Below are 27,148 nucleotides of genomic sequence, written 5' to 3' on the forward strand. Positions count from 1 at the left end.
GCTTGGTGTGATGTTTAATTTAGTTTACTATTGAAATTATAATTTTATTTTGTTACAGACAATAAATACTACCCAATACAATAAATGACCAAATACAGTTTAATTTTATTAGCACCGCTAGACTGTGTATTGTTTAGTATTCTGCTGCCAGAACCAGCACAACTGCCAACATGTACACAAAGTTAACTAAGACATACTAGCGTATAGAACAGTCACACTCATGATGGTTTTAATACATTGAAAGTATGGGTAAGTTTAAGTATTGCATGTTGAGTGCTAGTTTAGGGAAAAAAGTTAATATATTTCTTGAATTTTGTTTTATAATGTCTTTCCAAGATAACTATGGTGAGTGGTTTCTTTGAAAATTAAACAGACAAAAAGAGGAAAAACTACTCAAATTCTGTAGTGCAAATCACCTCTTGCTATCACTTATAATTTATTACAAAGGATAGCACAAAACAAAACAAACTAAAATAACAGACAAATCCTTCAATCCATAAATCTTTCTCTCTTTCCAAAAACACTTAAATACACATACTTAAAAAAAGGCCATAAGCATCCAAAGTCTTTCTTAATAAGCAGCAAACTAGGAATAATACACACTAGTAAATTATGCAGTACATAAAAAATAGTAAAGATTTGACTTCCACCTTTTATTCTACATCACAACCTGTAAGAGAAATATTTTCTTGCAGATGCACAAAATCAATTCAAAATTTAGCTCATCAATGGCCTTTTTCGTGCTACAATATCTCCAAAAAATATAGATTAACGTCTGTGCAATTTCACTGCATGTAAAATAATAAGACTTTAGTTTGACAGAGAGAGAGAGAAATTATATTTTAACAGAAAGCCTTCATCAGTTTCTTTTAAACGTTTTAACAAAATATGTTATCCAAAACCTTGTACCATAACATTAATATCCAAATAAAGTGCACACAAAAAAAAGGGGAAAAAAGAAAAAGTGAATTCCGTGTTAAGTCACCTTGTTTTAAGACATAAAGCAAGTGCTATGTGCATCAGAAAACTTTCTGGGGAAGTTTTTAATATTTCAATAATACTGGTAAAGGAACATGAGATGAAATATTTGCTTTGGATATATTAAAAGGGACATTAAAAATATAAACATCCTCAATGTATTGAGATCCCGAGGGTTGAGGACACAAGTTAGTTGGGTGCAATATGACACTGAAAAAAATGTTAGAACACTAACAACATATCCATGGCAAAACCATAAAAAGGCTTAAACAATAATCATCTGGCACAACATTTAGATTTCTGCTAAATAAAAAATGTCCTTTAAAAGATCCCCTGGTCATGGTCTCTGCTCAGATCACCATTATCTTCCCCAATAATAATGGCAGCTCTATTCCATTACACACTTAAGACAAGTTTGTTATAGTGCCTCTAATAATTGATCTTATATATATTTTTTACAGTGTACACCTAGCATGTTATGCTCTGTTTATTATCATTATTAATTCCAGAATTTCTACAATTCCATTCCGAGCTTAAAGGTATAGTATAGTACACAGTTGTAGCAGCTTGAGCATTCTGCTATTAATATCCCCTTTTGTAAAGGGATTAAGTCATATCAATAACAGAATATACATTTTCGGGTGAACCATTCCTTTTACTATGCAAGCTTGTTAACCGCCACTGAAAAAAAAAGGTAAATGTGACTTTTTGTCTCACAATTCTGACTTTTTTTTCTCGCAATTGCAAGTTTATACGTCGCAATTGCCACTTTATAACTCGAAATTGCGATTTTTTCATCTCACTATTTTGAATTGCGAATAAATAAAGTAGCAATTCTGAGATACAAACTGACTTTTTCCCCTCTCAGAATTGAGATACCGTAAACTCGCAATTCAGAGTTTTGTTTTTGGAATGGTGAGATAAAAAGACGTTTTTACCTTTTTATTTTTTTTTATTCCATGGCAGAAACAAGCTTCCATATTTAACTGACCATTCTGCCAGGACTTTCAGAAACTTCTTAAAGAAACACATACCATTTAAAAGCTGCGTTTTCTTAACCCAGAAACATGACTGATGTACTGTGAACAAGGTACGGTAATATTTAAGATGGTAAGACGGTAAAATTCTAGAGTTTATTCCCAATTTAAAAACTTGTTCCCATCTTGCAAGTTCTTTCATGAGTGCTGACCTCCACAACTCACCACATTCGTTTGACTCTACAAAGAATGTAAACAAAGAAAACTGATTAAACAGAAACTGACACTGAGTTTATTTACAGACTATGCATGTTTATATATCGTAAATGTGTGTGTGTGTATATTTATATATAAATATTAATATAGGATAATACCTATTATAGCTACTACATTTTACTGCTCCTAGAGTTATTAGTGTTTTCTTCAACTATATTTTGTCTATAAAATTCCTCTCTGACAGTGGGTAAGGGAATTGTGACAAATTTTCTATAATTTTGGCCTCACAACAGGGCCATCTTACAGCGTACATGAGTCCCAGAAGAAAGGTCTAATAGTTTGCTACATTTTTAGGGCCAAAAACAACATGATTTCCATCATTTGACTACTGAAGCCCTCACTTTCTATAAGTTATTCAGGCCCGCTGTCATTTTAAACTATCATAAAAATAGTGTGAAGTGAAAAAAATAAGTGAAAGCATTGATGATGACTGATAAATCACTGTAAAAAAATATAGCGGATAAACCTGTTCTGTGTAGTGTACCATAAAGCATTTCAGACATTCAACAGAATTATTTTTGAACCAAACATACTCTGGCGCTCATCCAGGTTTGATATTGCCTCCATGCAAATAAAACACACTCCATTTCACACTCATAAGTGGTTTTGGCGTTTCAGATTTTGCCATTACACATATGGCCAACACTGAGAGTAAAGTGCTCTGAAAATTGTAAAATATTTTAGAGAGAAAAAGAATTGCGAAGTATCCTTCTTTGGGATTTTTAAAATTAATAAAGGTTTTCTCAAGTGCCTTTGCTACATATAACCTTTGATACAAACCAACCGTCCAATCTGTGCCCTGCACAGACGCTTCACAAAACAAACCTCTGCAAATATCAGAGGACCTCATGTGGCAGAACGTTAAACTTTCAGAATACGAAGAAGACAGGACAATATAAATACATCTACGATTAAAAATAAGGTGCTGGAGTGATTATACATTTCATATTCAGTTATTACATATGCTAACAGGATTTGGTTACTGCAATACATCTGGATTTGGTTATGGCAGGGGGACATATTTATGCTACATTTTAATTGGCTAAAGAGCTGTTCCCAAACTTCGCAAAGCTCACATCCCACAGCGCTCTCTGCTGTGAGTTCAATACGCATTTGTATTTTGTAATGCAGCTAATGGGAATCTCAACGGACCAACCATGAACGACTATAGCAAGTGCAGAAATGCAGTGCTAACTGCTAATCCTGTAGCTCACCAAAAAAATGCATCAAACATCAACAAAAATAATGAGAACATTTGTTTTCTTTCTGTAATATGAGAAGCTTATTTGCACAGTATATAAAATATCTCTATGAGAATAAGATAAGTGAAAATTTGCACAGTTTAAAAAGAATATTCAGTGTCGCACACTGTTCAAACACCTGCCGGAAGTCTTAGACCTCGCTCAGCATGTTTGTAAACCCATATGAGAGTGATTCACATCAGATGTGAATCAAAAAGCTCATGGGGAGCTACTGCAAGCTTTGGGTTTCAGACAATAAACAATCAAAGAAACCTTAAAAAACTTGTTGTTACCGGAGTTAACCCTTTCAGTGGAAAACAGGGTCTGGGAGAGGGAAGACCTACGACAGAGTGAACGAAGGGAAGCGAGAGCGACTTGACCTGGATGCCTCTCCAGAAGGGGTCATAGTGTGGCTGGGTAACTGATTGGCTGGTGTGTCCATATCAGTTGACGTGGGGTCCAGTCCCAGAAGGTTGGTGGTATCAGATACCATGGGGTTGCTGACCTGGAAGCACTTCTCCTTGTGGGCTTTGAGCATGTTGGAGAAACGGAAACGCTGTCCGCAGACGTCACAGGGGTACGGCTTCTCGCCAGTGTGAGTGCGGCGGTGCCTTTTCATATTGGGCCGGCTCGTGAAGCTCTTTCCACAGACTTCACAGATATATGGTTTCTCTCCTGGAACAGATTACAGGATTAAAGAACTTAGTGTGCATTCACACTGGCAGTTTAGTTTATATATACAGTATATATATATATATATATATATATATATACATACATTTACATATTTGTGCTGACTGTTTATGACAGGTGCCAAAGTGATGGTTCCTACCAGTGTGGGTCTTCATGTGTTCATCAAAGTACTGCTTCATGTTGAAGTCTTTCCCACACCACTGGCACATGAACTGCTTATGTCCGATATGGATGCTCATATGTGACCTCAGCTGGTATTTGTACTGGAATCTTTCACTGCAGTTCTACAACATAAGTAGCGGCATCAGATTCAGTAGATTATGATTTACATCTATGTTCCTCTGCTTATAGATATTTTTAAGACATATATCACAAACACATATTTCAACCAAAACATTATAAAAAATGTTTGAAATGATAAAACAATAAATACTGGACGTTTCTCAAAATTAAGAAGTATTTTGACAATTTCTGGTTGTCAAGTGTTAAGGTAACATGTCCGTTCAAAAGTTTGGAGTCAATATGATTTGTTTTTGTGAAATGTTTTTTTTAAATTCTGCAAACATGCATAATCAATAAACATTTATAATGTTACAAAAGATTTCTATTTCAAATAAATGCTGTACTTTTGATCTTGTGACACTGAAGACAGAAGTTATGGATGCTGAAAATTCAGCTTTGACATCAAAGGAATAAATTACAATTTAAAAATAGAAAACAGTTATTTTAAATAGTACAAATATTTTACATTATTACTGTTTTGATTAAATAAATGCAGTCTTGGTGAGCATAAGAGACTTCATTCAAAAACATATAAAAACACACTGATAGTGTAAACTTAAGGGAAAATGACTTTTCTGTGAAAAAGACAAAAATGAAAAACCTGAATCTCTCTGGCCTACAACTGATAATCCACATAAGTGAACTCACCTCACACTTGAAGGGCTTTTCTCCAGAGTGCTGGAGAGAGTGCACTTTAAGAGACATGCTGCGTTTGAAGGACTTCCCACACGTCTCACAAGTAAACGGCATGTCCTTAGTGTGAGCTGCAATGAACAACCAAAATTCAAGAAATGCTTTCTTGTTTTGCTTTCATAGTAACAGTTCAATCATGACAACTCTTGGAATAGTTTTAGCATGTTATTGAATATGTCAATGTTAATGTATTTGGACTAGATCTGCTTCATTGCTGCAGCAGAGCAAGTATGGACTTGTTACTGCTAATAGATACACAGACACACTGCTGTGAGCATGTAAGATATACTGCTGCCGCTGCATAAATAGACATACATAAATCCCTTAGTAGAGGCAGGTGGAAGTGGAGGGTTTCCGAGGAACTTTGATAGCGTGCTGCAGGAATAGCTTAAAAGAAAAATTAACCAGAGCGATCTCATTGGCCAGCAGAGGCCAATCAGCCTGCGCCCTGTATTGTTTTGTGACTGAACTAGATACTTAACTGATATAAACTGATAAAAAATGAATTAAAGCTTCATTTAATTTTAAACACATCTCAGTGTTAGTTTTTAAGGTAAGAGTGAGATTGTGGCATGGTTTTGTGTAAAATCTGACTGCAGAATTATTGCATTTACTCAGTTGTCAGTGTTAGATGAGCAAGTGTAACTTGTTACCGTGTGGACAATTGAGTGGATTCTGGTAGAGGGAAGTTCTTCTAGATAAGATATTTCCTCTCTGCTGTCAGGGCAGATTAAACAATACAGCCTCTGTCCTCGGCTCAGTCTGTTCTGGATGGTAAAGCAAGGTCACAGCGGCTCTTTCCCCTGCTCAAAACAGAGCTGGGTATTTCACTATTGTGTTGAACCAAGCTCTGGGAAGATCAAGCTTCAGAAGATGAAAGTACTGTACAGTATGAAGGCCAGGGTGGGCTGTATTACCTCTGCCTGAAGGTTAATTTACACCACAATATGTCTTTGTGCATTAGACAGGGCTGCTGTATTAAGCAGCAACTTGACTGCCACCTAGCTGTGGCAGGTGGAGGTATTGTTTGATGTTAAAATGAGGATAAAGTATCAATATGTGGCCTGTTGCGTGAAAAGAAGGGTCTTGAATTGAGACCATAGACTGTAAAAAATATGGACAAAGCGTCTGTGACGTCACCTATGGACTTTCTGAAGAACGGTTTTGAGGCCGTTTAGGGGGGTATGGGCGGCGCCATCTCGGAAAATCTTTTCAGAAAGGATACAGAGGTGGTATGATGTGTTGTGTCAGATCATGGCCGAGACATCAAATTTCAGGAAATCCACTCGGCGCAGCCCGCTATCAGCTTTCAATCACGCTGTCAATCAAAGTTAACCATGCCCTTATTTGTCAAACATTTTATATCTAAATAGGATCTAAACTAACGAGTTAGAAAAATATTCCCCCCCTCGAAAACATGAATTTATGCTGTGAAAACGGACATTTTAACATGGGGGTCTATGGATATTTGATCCCTTTTGGGACCTGCCCTTAGCGGATTTTCGATGTATTGCAGTTTTTCGCACTTCCGGGTAGGCTTCATTTTTCAGATTGGAATGTTGCCGCTTGATTGAGACACAGTTTGAAGTTGAATCCTTTAGAAGAGTTTTGTGAACTAGAATAAGTGATTCAAAAAGAGAGACTCAAAAAAATCATTCATTCACAAATCATACATTACATCTTTCAGGACAGTTACGCTGAAAAAAATGTTGAGAAATAATGTCACAAATAATTACAAAGAATTGGGGAGTAACACATTGAAAAAATTTAAAATTACTAAACTTCAAAAGCATTTATTAATCTTAGGGGTTGTTTACACGACATTGTTTTCAACTAAAAACGTACAAACTTTTTAATGGGTTTTGGCCGTTCGTTTACACGATATCAGCGTTTTGGGTGTCTGAAAGCAAAAACCTTTGAAAACGGTCTACGTGTAAACAACAAAAAACAGAATCTCTGAAGACGATGACGTCATGCACATGCGTATTACGTGTTCAGTCTATAGTGTTTCATCGCCATCTAATGGCCTGGCAGCAGAATACAACATTTGTGCCATTTTCGCGGATCTTTGTGAATGGGGATCGTTTTGACAACGGTGTCATCTGTACGCGGAAAACCCAAAGGAAAAACCTCTCAGTTTTAACCATATCGTTGTCGTGTAAATGTACCCTTAGTTAATATTAATTTAAACATTTACTAATACATTTTTAAAATCAGAAGTTGTACCAGTTAATATTATTTAATCGACCTGAACTAACAATAAATAGTTGGACTTTTATTAATCACGGTGAACAAAGCTTAAATATAGCTGCAAACAGCGATGACAGGCCCAAACCCCGGTGCCACCGTCCCTCTTTTGGCTTTTGAGCAACTGTGCACGACAGGCAATATGAATTTAAAACCATTAAATGTAAAAGTCAAAGATTTATAAATATTGTAACGAATGCGTTGTTTATTGTTAGTTAATGCATTAATGAGACTAATGGGACCTTATTGTAAACTGTTACCTCATACTCCAATTTTATTTTATTTTTTAAAAATTTGAAAAATCTTTTTTTACAATGTAAAGGTGTATGCGTCAAGATTTTCAGTGAATAATTACTTAAATTTCAATCTGTTCCTTAGACAAAGTAAGCATAGCTTCAGTCCTTAATCACTTTGATGACACTGAAAAAGAGTGTCCAGGATGTTCTTTAAAAAAACCACTTTTTGTGTAACTAGGAGAAATAAAAATTCATAAGTGTTTGGAACAACATGAAAGTGACTAAATAATGACAGAAGGACACAGTAATTGACCCAGTACTCACCAACCATGTGTTTCCGGACATGTGCCATGGTGTAGAATTTCTTTTCACAGATTTCACAAGAGAACTTCTTCTCGGCATATCCGTGAACAATCTTGTTGTGTTCATGTAAAGACCACAGCTTTTTAAAGGCTTTTCCACAAGTCACGCACTAAAAAAGATCAGAGGATCTGAATGAACGGCATTAGACTAAACAGCTTTCCCTGAGGGGTCGATGGAAAACACAACAGGATTTTATCATTCTGAGAGAGAACCAAGAACTGCACAAGCTAAATAAAGATTGAATATTGCAAAGGGCACCTCTAACTTAAAATTCTTTTATACCAAATTAAACAGAACAGCACGATTTCCTTAATTACACTGAATTCCCCGTAAGTGCTTAATATAGCAGAGACAAATGAGTGCTGGATGTTTTAGACCCAGTTTGAGTTAGAGGCGGAAATGGCCTGGCAGACCTGCTTTAATGGCAGAAAACAGCTGTTCTCTGCACCCTAATACAGTCTGTGCCTATATATCATCCCAACTCTCTGGTTTATCATTCTGCTCTGCATTATGCACTCATAGAAGAGTACAGAAGAGAATGCACATAATCCATCCTTTAAACATGATAAAATGTGTTATAAGAAGCTGATGTCTATACTATTTTTGGTGGTAACAAGCTGACAGGTCTATATTATTTTTGGTGGATAAAAACAAGGTGTACACCGACAAACTAACATATTGATCATTATTTTCATGTTACCAATAAATAAATGGTTGATATAAAAATTCTACACTATTTTTTTCTAAATAAATTACAAATAATCAGTAATAACTCAACAATTGAATTAAGGCATCACAGCATTATAATTTACAGTATGAAAGATTAATATTCATTTTGATTATTGCTAAAAATTGCATTTAACAGTGTTATTAAATTATTAGTGTTTTAAATAATTAACTTGAAGTGAGCATTAGATTATGGTGATCTACATCTAAAAATACATTTAGGAAATAAGCATGGATAGTATAATATGATATACATGTACTACCATTGAAGTTTTGAGTTAGTAAGTTTTTTTTTGTCTCTTATGCTCATCAAGGATGAATTTATTTGATTAAAAATATGGCAAAAACAGTAATATTGTGAAATATTATTACAATTAAAAACAATTTTTTTCCTATTGTATTCTGTTGTAATATATTTTAAAATGCAAAATGTAAATTTTGTCATTACTTACTCACCCTCATGTTGTTCCAAACCTGTATGAGTTTCTTTCTACTGTTTGACACAAAGAAGATATTTTAAGGAATGTTGGTAACCAGATAGTTGATGGCACCCATTAACTTACATAGTAGGAAAAGCAATACTATGGATGTTAGAGATGCACCGATTGATCGGATGGTGACCGGAATCGGCCGATTTTAACGTGATCGGCCATGACCGGCGACCGGCCAGTCAGTCTGACATATTCCGATTTTTTTGCCGGTCAAATGCACTCAAATGATTAACATGGCACAGCATCAGCATCAAACGTGCACACGGAATACACATGTAGGAAACCTTGTGAATTACAGCCTTTTAACACCGCAAACGTGAGCAGCGTTTTTTTTTTCTCCGGCGTGCAATGTTAATCAATGAGTTAATCAATGAGTTCACACCGAGGGCAGGAGCAGCGCGTGAGCGTCGAGCAGGAGTGCGCGTGAGTAGCAGTGAAGCTGGGTTTTGGCGCAGAGTCTATTTTTGCAGCATGCGCTGCTCGCGCTCAATTAAAGTGATTGTTTAGCCTGGCTGGACATGTGGCAGAGGAGAGAACAACTGTTTGCGAAATAAAACTTTTCATTGATGTACAAGTGATTGCAATAGGCCTGTGTGTGTGTGTGTGTGTGTGTGTGTTGAGAAACATCTTTATACTGCAAGGCTATATTTATTTTACATTTATTTGCTATTTATATATTATTTTATTGCCATTACCTGTTTTCATACAGAAGTTTAGTTTCCTAAATAAGTAAATATATCCCTTTTTTTTAAGTTGAACATATGGAAATGAAAATGGTTCTTCCATACAATAACACTGCACTCGATATGTGTGAATTTCCCACACCAGGAGTAATAATTTATATAGTTCTATTTTATTTTATTTGTTCAAAAATGTTCTATGTTCTATGTAAAATGTTCTATTAAAGAAAAGATTTGTGTTTGCTGTAAAGTGGTCAGAAAAAATGAAATCGGAATCGGCTAAAATCGGTATCGGCAGGCCAAACTCATGAAAAATCGGAAATCGGAATGGGCCTAGAAAATTGTAATCGGTGCATCTCTAATGGAAGTCAATAGCTACAGTCAACTGTCCGGTTACTGATATTCTTTATATCTTATCTTCTTTTGTGTTCAACAGAAGAAAGAAACTCATACAGGTTTGGAACAACATGAGGGTAAGTAATGACAAAATTTACATTTTGGGTGAAACATCCCTTTCAGTCTCACATGATCCTTCAAAAATCTCACATGATCCTTCATTCTAATCAGCTGATTCGCTGCTCAAGAAAGATTTCTTATTATTATCGATGTTGAAAGCAATTGCTGCTTAATATGTTTGTGTAAACTGTAGGCTAGTATATACTTAGTTAGGATTCCTAATAATAAAATAAAAAGTTGCATCCTGTCTCAATGAAAGTATACATTTAAAAAACAAACTTTTGAACGGTAGTGTATATCGGCATCAAAATATATAATCATATTGGTTAATTTAATTACGATAATGAGTGTCCCAGTTCTGTAGGAACAGATTTTGCATTACTAATGTATTATTGTTACAACGTTGATCTATTAGGCCGATTTCACACAAACATTTGGTGCAATTGCTTGTGTGAAATCGGCCTTATAGAACGACCTTGTTAACGTGTGCATGCAGACAGGTGTGTGTACCTGTATGTTTTTCTCACAGTTTGTCTGATGGTGTAGCAGCAACTCGCTCTCCAGTAAAAAGCGCTTGCCACATTTATTGCAGATCTGCATGCGGTTGTGTGTGACGTTCATGTGCTTCTCCAAGTACCAGCGGTTGTTAAAAATACGAGGGCACTTCTTGCAGGAAAAGTGCTGCTTTTCTTCGAGCTTCACCTTCTGCCCCAGACTCTCCTGCTCTTTTTTTCTCTTCCTCCCCTCCCCTAGTGTGGAGTCGATTAGTGTCTGTCTCATTGCGGCATCTGTGCCAGTTAGTATTCTTGTGGCACGCCGTCTTCCCATGCTGGTGTGTCCTGTTTCTGGAATGTTGAGGTTGTTCTCTTCCTCATCCTCATCTTCATCATCATCCCTGCAATTTTCCATCTCTTCCTTTCCTTGTTCATATTCTTCTTTGTCCTCGTCAACATCTTGTTCCTTCCTCTCCTCCGCATCGGGAGGACTAGTGCGATGGTGAACGAGGAGGGATGAGGTACTTGAGGTGATACCCTTTCCGTCTGACCCTTTAGAAACATTCAATGTCTGGTTATTGAGATTGACCTCCACAATAATCTGCTCTCTGTTAAAAGAGACAGAACCATCCTGGGCTCCCGCTTCATTGAAAAAGGCCCCTCCCTCCATTTTGCACAAGCCCCGCCCTCCTCCACTAGCCACTCCCCCTCTGCTGTCATCATTTTTGTAGAAGTGTTTGGCCTGAGGGTTGGAGTGAATGCTAGATGAATGTGTCTGGGTAATTTCCCTACTGACCCCACTATCTTCTACAAGCAATGAGAAAGTACCATTTCCTTGCTGTGTGTACATCTTCTCAATCTCCTTCATCTTGTACATCTGATTGGACGAGGCATTGCCCTGCCCGTCTGTGTCAGCCATCTCATTGGAGCCGAGTCGTTTGTGGCAGGAATCACTCATCTGGAGCACAATGGCCACTTGTAGCACTCCAAAGGTGGAGATATAGATGAAGTTGAGGATCTGGATGCTCAGCACCTCGAAGGCCAGGTTTATGCGGTGCAGTGGTTGACTCTGGGAGAGGAGGGCTTGGAAGTTGGGTCTATGTTCATCCAGCACACACTTGTGGGTGGAAAATGTACAGCGGGACACCAGTACAAGGTCCACGTCGCACAGGGGAGGCTGGTAGAGATGCTGTTTGTTCAACCTGTCCATTAAACGAGTAAAGTTCTGCACTGCATCCTCCAGCAGAAAGAATTCAGCAGAGGGGAAGTCACCAGTCCACTGTGAGATAAGACAGAAGAATATGTTTTTTAATCTTACAATTCCCTAGCAAATAATAAGATCACAGCACAATTATATCCACTTGGAAAACAGAACAAGAATAAACATTTTAGATCTAGATTTGCATTTCAAGAGGAAAGCACCAATGCAGTAAATGCAACAAGCAAATATTGCATATAGCATTATGAATTAGAATAATGATTTTAATGAGGCCATTACACTTTCACGGTATCATTTTCACTTTCACTATTAGATTCACAATCCTTCCTTGTCTCAAACCTTGCAAGTAGAGGGTTAAGATGAGATGTATTAATAGCGGCTATGATTTAAGGGTGATTTAGGGATTTAAACTTGATTCAGTTAATCCGTTCAAACAGTCTGATTCATAGCATTTATTTCAATTATTAATTTGTGCCACCATTACAAAACTGTTAATGTCAGTATTATTTTATTATTATTTATATACTATTATAGTAGGCCATTTTAAAATTTGTTTAAGATTTAGTAGTTGTGTTATTGCCTTTTGTCAATTATATTGTTTTTTTATATTTTTATTTAAATTATTTGTATTTCATTTAGATGCCAAGGCAAAGTTTTTTAATTTTCTTAAAAAATGTAATCTATATATACATTTTATTTAAGCTTTTTTTTAAATTAACAAAACATTTTTAAATAGTTTTAGTTAACAATAACATTAAACTTTATAAAAATTTAAAGGTTTACATAATTAAATTATCTGTTAAAAATATAGGGAAATATTGCTGTTTATTACTATGTCTGGTTATATTGGTGCATGTAAGTGATGATTAAATGTAGTTCCTTATTTATTAAAAAACTAATTTTGTGAAAAGCATGCTTGATTTTTGTTAACTAGATTGTTTTCTGTATTGAATTAATTTTGTTTGTACTTGGTATCTACTTGTCATATAATTATATCTACTTGTCATACATATAGGCCTATATATATATATATATATATATATATATATATATATATATATATATATATATATATATATATATATTTCATCTATAATGTCAATAACTATTGTTAAAGTAACACCATAAAGGTTGACCAAAAACATCAGGACATGTAAAATTTTGCACAGAACTGATTTCATTCACAGCGGCCTTAAAAACATTATCAAACAAAGTCCATCTGAGAGTGAGAAAGGCAGGATTTAATGGAGCTTGCAGCTATGCCCTCCCCTTCTGCTCCCAAGGTTGGTTTATTTTAGATCAGGAAGGACAAGGTTTCGATCCGGACAGCATCTCTTTAAAAACTCCACAGAGGGAAAGGAAAGGGACAAAGGGAGAGGCAGCAAGCAAGAAGAGAAAAGGGCAAACCAACTGAGAGGAGAGAATTAGAAGTTTGTAAAAAGCACATTGATATTCAGAGCTGTGCGCTAACCATTAGCTTCCTCCTCCTGGATCCAGTCTCTCTGAATTATTATGCACAAGACAAAACTCTGGCCAGTAAACAATTAAAGAGAGCAGGGAGAGTAAATATCAAACTCTCCAAACAATTATAGAGATTGGTTACGCTGACTTTTATGTGACTAACAACAAGTGGAATTAAGAGTGTTACTTTTTATCTCCGTAAACAGGATTAGTTTCTTTTTAGGAGGCCATTAAGTCCAATCAATCTTGTTAAATGTCACCCACAAATACACCTAATTGACAGCATAAACTCTTATTTAAAATACAACAATATTTATCCTCCTATGTGCTCACTGTGACCAAACCATTACACGTAAACTAATGTCTAAAATCATTCTGGAAACAGCTGGCTGCACCAAACTGACGTATTTGCCTGGTCTATACAATGCAACAGGTGGGTTCAGGAAGTAAAAACATTATTTTTCTCCACAGGGAAATAGATTTTTAACGATAACTTATAAACATTTAAAGACAGGCTTACTGTGAGCTATGAGGTTAAAATAGTATTTGCGTCGGTTGAAGCCAGTTTTCATATTTTCACTTAGTTTTAAAAGAATCTTGTTTAACGGCAGAATTTGTGGTGAAAAACTACATTACCCATGATTCTGTACAGAAAATCCCACCAATCAGAGTGTCAAAACAAGCAAAGAAAGATATTTCACAATATATACAGTATATATCAACTTTTAAAAATTATTAGTTTTTATATTTCTTCATCATATTTAAATTGATTATGTTGTTTGCAATGCTTGATTGGATTATATACAGTTTTGTAACTTTGTATTTTTGTAACATTTTTTATTTTTTTTCTTAAAATTAATGTTTGTAATGTTGTGATTTACCTCGTAGCTGGTTGGCTTGGTTTATAGCTTACAATGCTTTAAAAAAATACTTTTTTGAAATACATAAGGGAGAAATGACTGGAATCAACGCCGCTGAAAATGTGGGATGGCACTGTTGCACTCTAATTGTGGAACAACACATTTTATAGTCAATAACAAGTGGAAATATAATTTGATTCAATAATGATTACTAAAAAGTTAAAATGTAATTCTTATGCACTATTCTTTTCTCTGGAATATTTTGTGAATCTTTGTATATTTAAGGTGGATGATCAGTGGGATGGAGTAAAACCCTACAGCTAGCTAAACAGAAAACAAAAGTCAAGAAACGTAGTTCAGAAGCATTCATGCTGTTACTTTGGATAAATAAAATTCTTTAGCGCCACCAAGAATAATTGAAAATAGATAAGGGGTTGTTATTCCAAAACAACACCAAGTCAGCTGTATAAAATTCAAAACTGGCAACATGAAACATCTCTGAAAGACATTAAATTAGTCTGAGCCATTGCACCGTGGTTAGTGAGTGTTCACATAGCATACTGATAAATTACAAATATTCCATATATTTAGTCAAAATAAAAAAATTAAATAAAAAGGAGGTAAAAACTAAACTCAATTATTGTTTTTAAAAGAAGTCTCTTAAGCTCACCAAGGCATCATTTATTTAATAAAAAAATACAGTAAAAAACATATTGAAAAATATGTTTTAATATATTTTAAAATGTAATTTATTCCTGTGATAGCAAATCTGAATTTTCATCATCATTACTTTTAGAAATCATTATAATATGCTGATTTGGTGCTCAAGAAACCTTTTTTTTTTATTGTTACACATTTGTGCTGCTTAATATTTTTGTGGAAACCATGAGACATTCTTTGATTAAAAGAACATTCAAAAGAACAGCATTTATTTGAAACATTACTCTTTTGTAACATAATAAATGTCTTTATATGTCTTTTGATAAATTGTATGCGTCCTTGCTGAATAAAAGTATAAAAAAAATCGTAATGACTCTAATCTTTAAACGGTAGCGTATATAAAATGCTACAAGTGAATTTAGGCATCACAAGATTATAATGTATAGTATGAAAACTTGTCATTAATTTTTAGATTTGCTCAACATTTAACCTTGTTAATGCACTATAATAAGTGTTTTTAAAAATGATATCGATATACATATGGATACAGTCATATAAAGTGTGACCAACCACTCATCACGCACAAGTCTGAATTTTGGGTCGGCTACTATGTCACTCATCCGACACCGTATTTGCCAGCTCACTAATATTCCTGCAACAAGACCTTGACCAAACCTGGTTAAACAGACCTGTCATTACCAGCAACATGGGTTGTGTAACACTTTTCAATGTGGTTCATATTGCTGAGCTCATTGCTGTGCAGAAACCTGTACTGCCTTCACGCAGTCAGAGGTTACTCAGGGCTGCTGGCCAGGCCGGCTGGTATGCAGTTGGCTGAGGACGATCACCACAGTGCCAGGCAGTAGAGAGCAGAGCGGTGGGGGAACGAGATCAACCCTCAGTTGACTTTCACTTCTGCAGTCTCTCCTGCACTGTTTACCACAACTCCCAAATGAAGGCTACCGTTTCTGCTGATATGTCTTCATAGAGATTTTAAATGCACCTTTACTTTAAAAAATGGTTCGATGGAGAGCAAGAAAGAAAATTCTATTCTGAAAAATGAATGTATCACATTTTCTACAAAAAATAATAAGCAGCACAACCTTTACCAACAAAACGTTTCTTGAGCACCAAAATCCGCATTTGATTTCTGAAGGATCATGTGACACTGAAGACTGGAGTAATGATGCTGAAAATTCAGCTTTGCCATCACAGGAATACTGTGAATACCCAAACTTTTGAATCTATTGCTTAATTTAATAATCTATTGGATTTTAATTTCTTTGGTTAATTATTTTATTAATTTATTTTAAGATATATTTTTTTTATAACAAACGCATGTAAAGCAGTCTATTATTATAAATAATTTAGGCTTTTATTCACATATAAGAGATGTACATCACACATCAGTTGAGGTAAACGGAAGCTCAAGCATGTTCGCTTGACGTGCAAGAACCAATAAGTTCATTCATTCTCGTGTTACGCAGCACGTTTGAGCTTCAGAAAGAACCAATGAGGTTTTCTCACGCGTCAAGTGGGTTCGGTTGAGCTTCTGTTTCTGTCTGCTGATTAATGTTTTAATGTGAATAAAAGCCTAAATTCTGTTCATCATATAACGCGACCGTGTCTCTTCAGAAAATTTAGACTAAACCACTGAATACATATGTATTAGTTACAGATTTTCTCAGATTTCATCAAAAAGATCTTCATTTGTGTTCTGAAGATGAACGAAAGGCTTATGGGTTTGGAACACCATGAGGGTGAGTAATTAATAACAGAGTTTTCATTTTTGGGTGAACTAACCCTGTAAATTATAGTTATTCTTTCTATATGAAAACAACAAAACCAAAAAAACATTACAACAGTTGATTTTATATAAAATTTCACACTGTTTTCTCTGAACCAAACCTGTCTATTATAAATGATGCAGCAGAATCTCTCGCAGTTGACAAATTGCCATCACATGCACCAAACTGCCAATTAATTAGTGGCACAATGGCAGAATTTAAGGGAAATCTTCAAATAAAAGTAATTCCAAACCTGTATGAATTTCTATCTTTTGCTGAACAAAAAAGAAGATATTTTGAAGAATGTCGGTAACCAGACAGTTGACGGTTGCCATTCACGTCCATATTATTTTTTATCCTCCATACTATGAAAGGCAATGGGGCCCATCAACTGTTTGGTTATCAACATTCTTCAAAATATCTTCTTTTGTGTTCAGCAGAAAAAAAAAATTCATACAGGGTAGGAACAACTTGAGGCTGAGTAAATGATAACAGAATTTTCATTTTTGGGTGAACTATCCCTTTAAATAGACTGAGAGCAATGAGTAGATCATCTGTCACGGAGCACTGTAACAATGCAGCCACTGTGAAGACCACTGACCAACCTCTCAACAACTTTTCATGAATTGCTCACAATTTCAGAAACCGTATATAGGAAGTCATTCCGCAATACAAACTCATCAAACCACAGTGATAAGCCACAGGAATTTTATAATACTGTAAACGACATAAGAAACAACTCGTATTATCTTTATTTTTGGAAAGCATAAGAGTGAAAACACACAGTAATAACAATATTAATGCAAGTTGCAAGTAATACCTTCAAATAAAAAAGGAATTTTTGACCAAAATAGCATCTCTGTGTTGGAAAAGACTGGTAACTTGACCCAGGCTAATCCAGCTAGATTTCCTTTCTGCCGTTACAGTACCACAGTACTGAGAGCACAAGGAGAGAGAGCACAAGGAGAGAGAGCACAAGGAGAGAGAGGCTCTGGCTGTCAGGCAGAAGACGGAACGATGGAAATGCAAACTCAGCAATCCTTTCTCCCCTTCAGCATTGTTCTAACAAGAGCCCAGGGTTAGGAGGCTTGATTGACACCTTCAAGAACAAGAGTGGGCATCATGCCAGCCTGAATCTCCCTCAGACTAGGCAGAGACACAGCTAGGATGGAGCTTCAGCACGGTTGTTCAACACTGATCTGAACAGACACTCACTAAAACCAGAGTCAGCATAAAACTACAACAGACTTTATAGAAAATAAACTGAGAGTGATTGAGAGAGGCAATTGGAAAGGGTTGTGAATATGGGATCCTATCTGAACTAGGAAGAATTTTGGTTTATTTTCTGGAATGAGAGTTTACACGTACTGGAAAAAGTCATCAGTCACCCACCAGACTGACTTAACACGACAGAAAATAACTGATTGGCTTACTCAGTCTTACCCTCGTACGTAAAACAAAACAAAAACAGCACTATAAAAGTGCTTGATATGACTTATGATCTAAGCCTCCTTAAGTCATACCACAGCTTTGTGTGAAGAACAGACCAATATTTAAGATGTTACTCACTAAAAATTAGAGCTGCACGATTATGACAAAAATCATAATTGCCGATTATTCCCTTGAAATTGTAATTGCGATTATTAATTACGATTATCACAATTTACATTGAATATATATAGGCATATTATAATACATGTTTACACAAAAATTGTTAACACACACAAGTACTGTCCCCCTTTACTTAACAAACACATAAATTGTATGACTCATAGTAAAGACTAGAAAAACATTAGGACTATGGTAAAGCAATTAAATAGCAGTCCCAAACTAGTTTTTGTTAATAAAATGTTGATATGAGCCACCACAGTAATTTAAAAATAAATAAAATAAAGTGGCATTTTTGGGTTATGGAAACGACACTTACCATGGTAAATACACAATACTAACAAGAACTGTTAATGAAACAGCTCCTGGTGAATAGAATGAAAATCATACCTGCATGCAAATCCTTCTCATCTAACACGTGATTTATTGGTATTTTACTTTTATTTCGTGACTTACTAATTTACATTGTAACGACGTTGCATGCTCGTAGTTTCTTTTGCACTTTATACAGTGGAGTGATACACAGCGCGGGCCGTCGCATTTGCGCGTGCAATGGAAGAGTGCGCGCTACGAGCACAGGATAACGGCTGACAGGACAGTAAAGTCCGTTTTTCTGAGGTGAAAGTCTTTTTATTTCAGCGTACACTTACATCACTGCCTGGTATGTCATATTGTGCTGGGTTTTCTGAAGTAGTCGTGATTCGCCTCTCATAACATAATTATGCTCTCTAAACACACACACGCAGAGTGGACTTTCTTTTGTAATCGCGGCCTTGAACGATTACGTAATCGTGGCATCCGTAATCGTAATCGCAATTAGAAATTCGATTAATTGTGCAGCCCTACTAAAAATCTTTTGCCCAGTTCTCAAGTTCCTACCTCTGCATATTCAAAATCATTCAAAAGTTATAATACACTAATCTTGATGTGCCAAATTTGAATATATGCAGTATGCACACATGAATGAGATTAGTGCTACTTTTGGACTCGTTATTCTTATGTTTTATGGAAAAGTGCAGCGTGAAAATTTTTCAAAACATCTCCTTTTGTGACACCACAATAATAAATGACTGTGACAGATAACCATTTTAATTTTAAGGTATTACTGTAACCCTCGCAGCAGATCACATCTTTGGCAAGTGTAGTACATCCACGACACAGAATAGTGCCTCTTCTGACCTTCGACTAACTTCGAGACTGCAGCCCACTCTGTATTAATGGAAAACAAGCATTATCATGGGAATCTAATCAGGCCGCTATTAAAGAGACGAGAGACTAATAGCTGTCCTCCTGCCCTCTGGATTCCTCCACTTCCTGTGCTGCCAGCCTGAAGGGAAGTTTCACAGTGCTATAAAGTGTAGAGGCGCTTCTGTCTGGCCCTGTTTCCTCATCAATCACACAAAGATGCCAAGTAATGACTCTGCATCTGGATGTTTCCGCCCAAGACAATATGCACAAATAGAAATGACCTGCATTTCAATAGAAGAGTATTTTTAATTTCACTAAGATATAATTGCTCACTAAAAAACCCCACAGCCATCATGTTTTCAGGCCATTTCAAGTTTGCTCTTGACGTGACACATAAAACGGTGATATCTAAGTGGCTGAGCTGTTTACTTAATTTTTTTTTAATATCCTTCCCATTAACATTCATTCATTCAGACTGATTCACGAATTCGGAACGCACATGAAAACGAGCCGGGATTTATGGCGTGAACCTATCATAGCCAATCAAAACCAATCATACTCACGTGACTTTCCCCATTAATTCTCAATTACTCCCCACTAAACACACCTCACGCTTTAGAGTCTCTGTTAAAAGTCAATGGGGCACAAGAGACGCAGATTCCCTCTGTAACTTTACCCCCTGGTGTCGCTGTAGGAGGAGAGTGTTACTTTAAAAGAGATTGTGATTTATACAGTTTTAAATGTCACATTGTGTAATATTTGCATTGATTTATTTTTTGTAATATGGGTTATTTTCTCATCAAATTTTTCGAGGAGGCACTACCTCCTTTGCCCCCTTGGAGGAAACACCCCGATATATATCAAGTATATATATTATTGTAATGCGACCTGTTGTTATAGTGTTTTTTAGATCATTGTTTTAAGAGTGACAAAGTGTGATTGTTGGGTGACAACCTTTGCTAGTGTTGTGGAGTTGATCTGAGACATGCATCAATTGTTTTGGTAGTTCTAGTGCATTTTTGAAGTGAAATAAACTACCAAGCTGAAAGTTGGTTAGGAGAAATGTGTGAAGAGTTTTGAAAAGGTAACTTAAGAATTGAGAAATGGGTCCAAGCAACAAGCCCCCCCCAAAAAAAAAAAAAACAATAACAATAACAGACAGACAAAGATAGATAGATAGCTTCTGCACAGGTCTATCATGCCCATGACGTAACAAAGAAATAACAGAGCAGAGACCACTTTGGTCTCTCACTTTTCATTTGAATCAATCTGTTAGTGTATATTTCTCTGAGGACAAAGAAACCATAAGTATTTGTGAGAAGGAAAGAGTCTCAGTTGGCCAGACTTAGAAGCTTCAGTCTTGCTTTCCACTCCGGAGCAGATTTTCTACTTCTGAAGCCCCAGTGCACTGATCGCCCTCTGAGACAAGCCACTTTCCAAGGTGATGGATCTGTCCTCAGAGGACCGAGAAATGAGACAGAGAAACAGATGCCCAGGGTGTCTGTGTATGTGTGTGGTATTGCTCGATGCCTACACCCTCCCCGATCCAATCAGGACGCACGTTCAGTCCTGACCTTGAGCTAGACAGACAAACACTTATAGCCCTCGCAGAGACGCACAAATGACTTAGAGCCACTGTGTGTGTGTGCGCGCGCGCGCTGTAAATTAGCAAGACATGTTTCAGTTATGAGCAGGTAAAAGTGAGCAATACATTTTGTGTTGAGTATAGTAACATGAGATGAGGAAACAGATAAAGACGTATTACAAGCACACTTCCATTTACTGCGCAAAAGTTTAGGGTCAGTGAGATGTTATTATATGTTAATAAGAAAATTAATGACAAAAGCCTAAAACCGGTGCCATCTCATTTTTTATTGTCTGCATTAAGGTAAAAATTCATCACAAAATGAAAATATTGTCATAATTTACTCATTCATCCGGATTATTTGCTTTTGCCTGTGAAACAGAAAAGCTAGGATGTCCGAGCAGCTCTTTTCCATAAAGCAAGATAGTAATAGAGGTTTGGAATGACATGAGGTTGAGTAAATGATGACATAATGTTCATTTTAGGTTGAACTATCTCTTAAGCTCTCTTAGATACAGATACATGCATTAGAGTCTTCTCACCCATTTTAGACTAGCCAGCACAGTTGATAATTACAGACTGTCAGAGAGCTCCCACAAACCACAGCGTCACTTTCACTGAGCAAACCTCCTGAACTATAACACCTGCTATTACACATGCCAGTTCACTGAACAGGGCTGTTTCCTGCTCCTCGGATCAGCTGTCTGACTAGTGCTGAATAATGTGAGATTTAGGCACAGGCAGAACACCTCCACGAGAGAAACATATCATTCACATCAGTTTGCATCTATCCCATTTGTTTTAGGGTCCAAAAGGCGCTGAGAGGAAGTATTTTGTGTACCTATAGAGCAAAATAGTTTTTTTTTTAAGAAATTATGGTGAAATAGTAAAATCCCAATAAAAATTACACACCTGAGTATTTATGCAGTTAGCATTAACACAGGCAAAGTGATACAAATAAATAAAAAACGAAAAAGACAATAATGTCCATAAGGATGCACCACGGTTCAAATAAATAAAACAGGCTATTGCGGGAAAAAAAACTGAATATATAAATGTCCACTTTAACAAAAACGATACAGAATAATAAAAAAAGGATACAGAAAAACCTAATCATAAAAATAATGCCTAATAAAATGATGGGATACAAACTAAAAAAAAGAAAGAAAAAAAGAACTAAAACTAAACTAAAAGTTGACCAAAATGCAAACCGATAAATTAAAATAGTGCAAATTTAGTGGAAAACTCTTTCACAAATTAATTATATAAAGATAAATATTTCCCTTAGGTTAGAAATTGTTGAAAGAGGTTGCAATCGATTCCATCCCTTCATCTAATTACCAAGTTCAATCAGAATAAGTGATTAGGATGGCGCTCCCCTGTCAGTTGTTTTCAGGTTCAGCTAATTAACAGCATCACAGATTGGAAGCCAATGAAAGCTGTTTTCTGAGGAGGAAAGAAACCCAGAAACACTCACCTTTCCAATGGTTTTAGTAGAGCAAGGGAGGACAGCAGGTGTTTACTGCAGAGTTTCTGTATGTCCAGCAAGTTCTGCTCAGGGAAATCCTCGTCGGCATCGGCTGCGAGATCAAAAAAAAAAATCAATCACTATATCTGGATATTGAAAGACTACACTGGGACTAAAGTTTAAACGAAAGTCATTTTTATGGCAAAAATAAAGCATTAATTATCTCTCATAACCTTTGGATACTTTAATCATCGTACAACATTTATTTTATTACAAAACCACATGGGAATGTCTACGACTCATTGCACTTTTCCTGTGCCGGCTGAGACGGATATATTTAGTAGACTTCCCATTTCCATCTATATGTTAATGCAACCAAGAGCAACAGAATCACAGTTTGAAATATTATGTGCCAAGCGGGGCATGAAATTGAGCCAAACAAACAAAGGATTTTACCTCTCGTGCGTCTACTGCATTTAATAATAAAAGATGCACTTGACAAGGTGAGAGAAATCAGGTTCTCGTAAAAAGAGACAGTATATCCACCGTAAGAACTATTTGGCGGCACAAACAAAGCTGTGTGAGATCACTGTGACAGTGCTGGGAGAAAATTGAAAATTAATTTTTGCAATCAACTTATGCAAAATACTATAATCTCAGAAGCCTAAACTTTATTGCAAATAGAAACAATAGAAACACTTTCCCATGGCTCTGACTCGAATTGATGTACAGATGCTGAGGTCAGGCAACAGACTGGGCCATCTGACCAATCAGAGCAGAGTGTGAGTACTGTGAGAAAAGAAGTGATGCTGCAATGTATATAATGAGAAATTATAGGTGTTTTTGACCTTGGATGTGATCTCCAGAGCAGGACGGCCAGAAGAACTCAGCCTGAGTCAGGATTCCTGGCCAAGAGAAGCCACTGTGGAGCTGGCATGTCTCTGCCACATAAAACACAAACTGCCACAGATCTGCTACATCTGCTCAGAGGCCAACTCTTCTCCATGTACAGACTCTGACCTAAGTGTGCAGCAATGTGAGGGAACAACACGGACACTAGTGTGGGAAATGTCTTCTCTTTCCCATGAAAAGAAAGAAGGAAATGTGTGTTGATCAGATTAAAACCATTAAGATTCAGCGATTGGATCCTTCAAATGATGCATAGATACACATGGATCATATTTTCATGGCAGTATGTAAATACTTGTTGTACTGACTTTAATTTATATAGTGATTAAGTAAATCAAAGTTTGGGATTAGTAAGAGTTTCTTTTTTTAAAGAGACACAACTGTTGGTAACATTGATAATAATAAGAAATGTTTCTTGAACAGAAAATCAGCATATTAAGAATGATTTCTGAAGGATCATGTGACACTGAATACTGGAGTAACCATGCTGAAAAGTCAGCTTTGACATCACATGAATAAATTAAGTTTTAAATATATTCAAAGAGAAAATAGTTATTTTAAATTGTTATTACATTTCTATTTGATTTAACAATATTACTGTTCTACTGTATTTTACCGTATCCTTAATTTAAAAAAAATACTGTTTTCAACATCGATAATAATAGGAACAATTCTGCTGGAGTTGAATGCTGGTAGGCGTTGGAGGAGCACTTGTCACATGGATTTAAGTGTCCCCAACAGCAGAGCACTGAGAGACAACGAAGCCTCAAAGTCAAGGGTGGGCAGGAATGTCCTGAATAGACGGTTACATAAAAACCCTCAGCATGATGCTTTTTTCCAGGCTGCAGCACTGAAGGACAAGACTGCGGAGTTTAGCAAGAGTTGTACTGTTTCAGCTCTTTCTAAAGTACAAACTTTCATAGCGATTTCAAGAGGAACAGTTAACAAAGGGGCGATTCATGTAGGTTCATGTTAGGAAATCATCATTGCATTCGATGCATTTCTTCATTTGTCTGATGCTTTTATCCAAAACGTCTTATAAGTACGAGTGCTCCCTATTAATCAATCCCATGATTACCTTGCAGCTTTTAGCACCAAGTGCAGCTCCTTTTCTGTTATTCGAGTTTTAGAAATTAAACTGTTTAATGGCACATCAAGTGATATTCTGGTGATTGGATCAAATTTATTATATCCTCATAAACGCATGCATTAATGTAGTCCTTTGGGTTCTGACTCATTTCACATGCCAGCCATCAACAGACAATATTTAAACACTGCACTGTATGCACGGTATAAATAATAATAAAAAAGATAACTTCACTTTTTAAGGGTCATGTGAAAAAAGTCAAGCGAGCAACTGGAGGTCAAAAAGACAGGGTCATGGCACTAAAGTAGTGACCTGACCCAGATACTGTATTAACCCAGCTTCCAGATGTGAAGGAGCCTCACTGTACTTTAATACATGCTTTATTTTTTAATGACGGCTCCTAAAATCAACTCTGCTGTCATCATACAACCTCTCTGATTCTCTCCCTCCGTTTGCTACGAATACACGATATTAATATCCTATACTAAAACAATAAGAGTGCCGATAATGAAAATAACTGGTTGTAAGACATCTCTTTTCCAACTCTCTTCCCATTTTATTTTTAAGGGTATGATTAACTTCTCTGCTAAGAGAAGCTCAGACCCTTTTAGTCATTTGTGATTGGTGGATAATGATTTTTTAAATTTGTTTTATAAAAGGTACACACATAAAGATCAACTCCTAGACAATGAAATATACTAGAAAAAATATTTATTATATTCCATAATTCTTTTAACACAATTTAATTAGTAAATTATTTGATACTTCTAGGTTTTCTATGCCCATGTGAACCCTTTAAAATATTTTTGTTGTTGCTATTGTTTGTTTGTTTTGATATCAACAATTTAGATATCTGTTTAACTTTGATAACTAATATGCAGAACTAAGTATTGTTTTGTTTCTACTTTGATAAAATGTAATCATTAGACTACAACATTACTAACAATAATCGTGACAATTAATACTGATGTAATTTATGAAATTATTACTATTTGCTATATAAATGGTCTCAAGCTCTTTTGTTTTGGGCAAATTCGAATTGTATTTCGAAGTAGTAACATTTCGAAAATGATTCATCTAATCACAAATTAATTTAAATGGTATACAAAGTATTAAAGTTTCAAAGCTGCATTTCTAAACTCTATGGAGAAAAGATTCACAAATTTAAGGTCATGTTTAAGTTAACAGTGTTGTGACATGCATTCTGTCTCTTCCTGTACAACAAAGTCTACAATTTCAAAAGTATATTTGGAATAAAAATGTTTCGCTTTTAATTTTTGATGCACCAATGTCCACAAAATGCACCAGTCACGACGTGATTCTTGTCCACACTGATACGAGAGAATTTAACTATTTAAATGCAACAATGTAGCTATTGTGGCCATTGCATTCTTGTTAACCTTCCAATTTCTGTTACTGTCGGCGTTCCGTACAAGTTGCAAACTTCATTGCGCGGTCAAATGTATTGGCGACATCACGTTATTGAACACATTCTAAAAGTCAGACACATCCCAGGACAAACTATTGCAAGTTTCATTGGCCTAGCTAAGTCTTTCAAAATTACTAAAGATAAAATATGGATACAAAATGTCGTTGTCAACTGTACCATTTTGATCGGAGGTCTCTAGCATCGAAGGAGTCCGCAAAAACCTCCATTTGCCCAGGACTTCCGCTCAATTTACGTTGGATTTTCACATTTCTTCAGTTATCCTTCCCTTCACTGTTTTTTTCTTCTTTTTTTTTCGCCGTGCTAGCAGCATTCAGACAGACAAAAATGCAGAGGCTGCTTTTGCAGTAGGAATTGGTGATTGGAGCTCGGGGATCATATGGGCTTTTGTCAGAAGTTTTAAAGGGCCATTGCACTAGATTCCCCTTGCCTTGCGCACAACATGCTGATTCCTGAAAACCATATTCCTTCTGTCCAAATATGCACACTTTTGTACTATATAGTGAATAGGATGTCCGAATATGCAGTTTTCGTGAAACAATAGGCAAACAATATCCAGATGACATATTGCACCTTCCCACATTATGAGCAACCGGTAGACGGAGGCTACAGGAACTAAGGTACGGTCAGGTTTGAGAAGTTTAAATAAGGAGAACTGTGATTTGAGCAGCTTCTTTTATGTGTAAATGCTTTAAGTACCAAGATGTTTGCCCTTTATGGTTAAACAGTTCTTTAACAGTATGAGTAGTATGCTGAGAAATACAGTATATGCACTACACACCTAAATAACAATTTATCAACAGTCAATAAGTGAATTCTTAATCAGAGAATTCAGTTCATACTCTGTAAGTACATGAATTTTGGATGCAGTAATGTCAGTGTAGTGGTTGTCAATCCTGGTCCTGGTGTACACCAGCAATTTGGGATGTCTCACCTAATTGACACACTTGATTTAAGTTAATCAAACACACTGTAGAACAGGACTAAATCAAAAAGCGAACATACTTGTTGAGCCACTGTAGGTCAATATTAACAA

The 27,148-nt window shown here is 36.1% G+C and overlaps 1 protein-coding gene across 2 annotated transcripts; it reads right to left on the reverse strand.

The window, feature by feature from the left end:
- Positions 1 to 8: 8 nt before the first annotated feature.
- On the reverse strand, positions 9 to 26,482 carry zbtb47b (zinc finger and BTB domain containing 47b). Of its 2 annotated transcripts, XM_077244620.1 has the most exons (7): positions 26,272 to 26,482; positions 22,679 to 22,781; positions 10,850 to 12,112; positions 7,948 to 8,095; positions 5,096 to 5,211; positions 4,305 to 4,449; positions 9 to 4,147 (listed from the first exon to the last, which is right to left on the reverse strand). In XM_077244620.1, exons 3-7 carry the CDS (start codon positions 12,041 to 12,043, stop codon positions 3,813 to 3,815), a joined length of 1,938 nt encoding a protein of 645 aa, XP_077100735.1. In that variant the 5' UTR covers positions 12,044 to 12,112; positions 22,679 to 22,781; positions 26,272 to 26,482; the 3' UTR covers positions 9 to 3,812. The 2 variants fall into 2 exon arrangements, with proteins under 2 accessions (XP_077100735.1, XP_077100734.1); XM_077244619.1 differs by lacking the exon at positions 22,679 to 22,781 and having other exon boundaries at positions 26,272 to 26,396.
- Between the last annotated feature and the right edge of the window lie 666 nt (positions 26,483 to 27,148).

Source organism: Siphateles boraxobius, unplaced genomic scaffold (genome assembly GCF_051911475.1).
Source record: "Siphateles boraxobius isolate OS27281-9 unplaced genomic scaffold, OSU_SipBor_1 26, whole genome shotgun sequence".
NCBI classification, from domain to species: Eukaryota; Metazoa; Chordata; class Actinopteri; order Cypriniformes; family Leuciscidae; genus Siphateles; species Siphateles boraxobius.

Excerpts from the sequence above, each read along its gene's own strand:
- zbtb47b (XM_077244619.1), bottom strand. Across the intron at positions 8,096-10,849 it reads ACTGTGAGAAAAACATACAG|TGCGTGACTTGTGGAAAAGC; the intron begins GTACACACACCT and ends GATCTTTTTTAG. Across the intron at positions 4,148-4,304 it reads ACACATGAAGACCCACACTG|GAGAGAAACCATATATCTGT; the intron begins GTAGGAACCATC and ends AATCTGTTCCAG.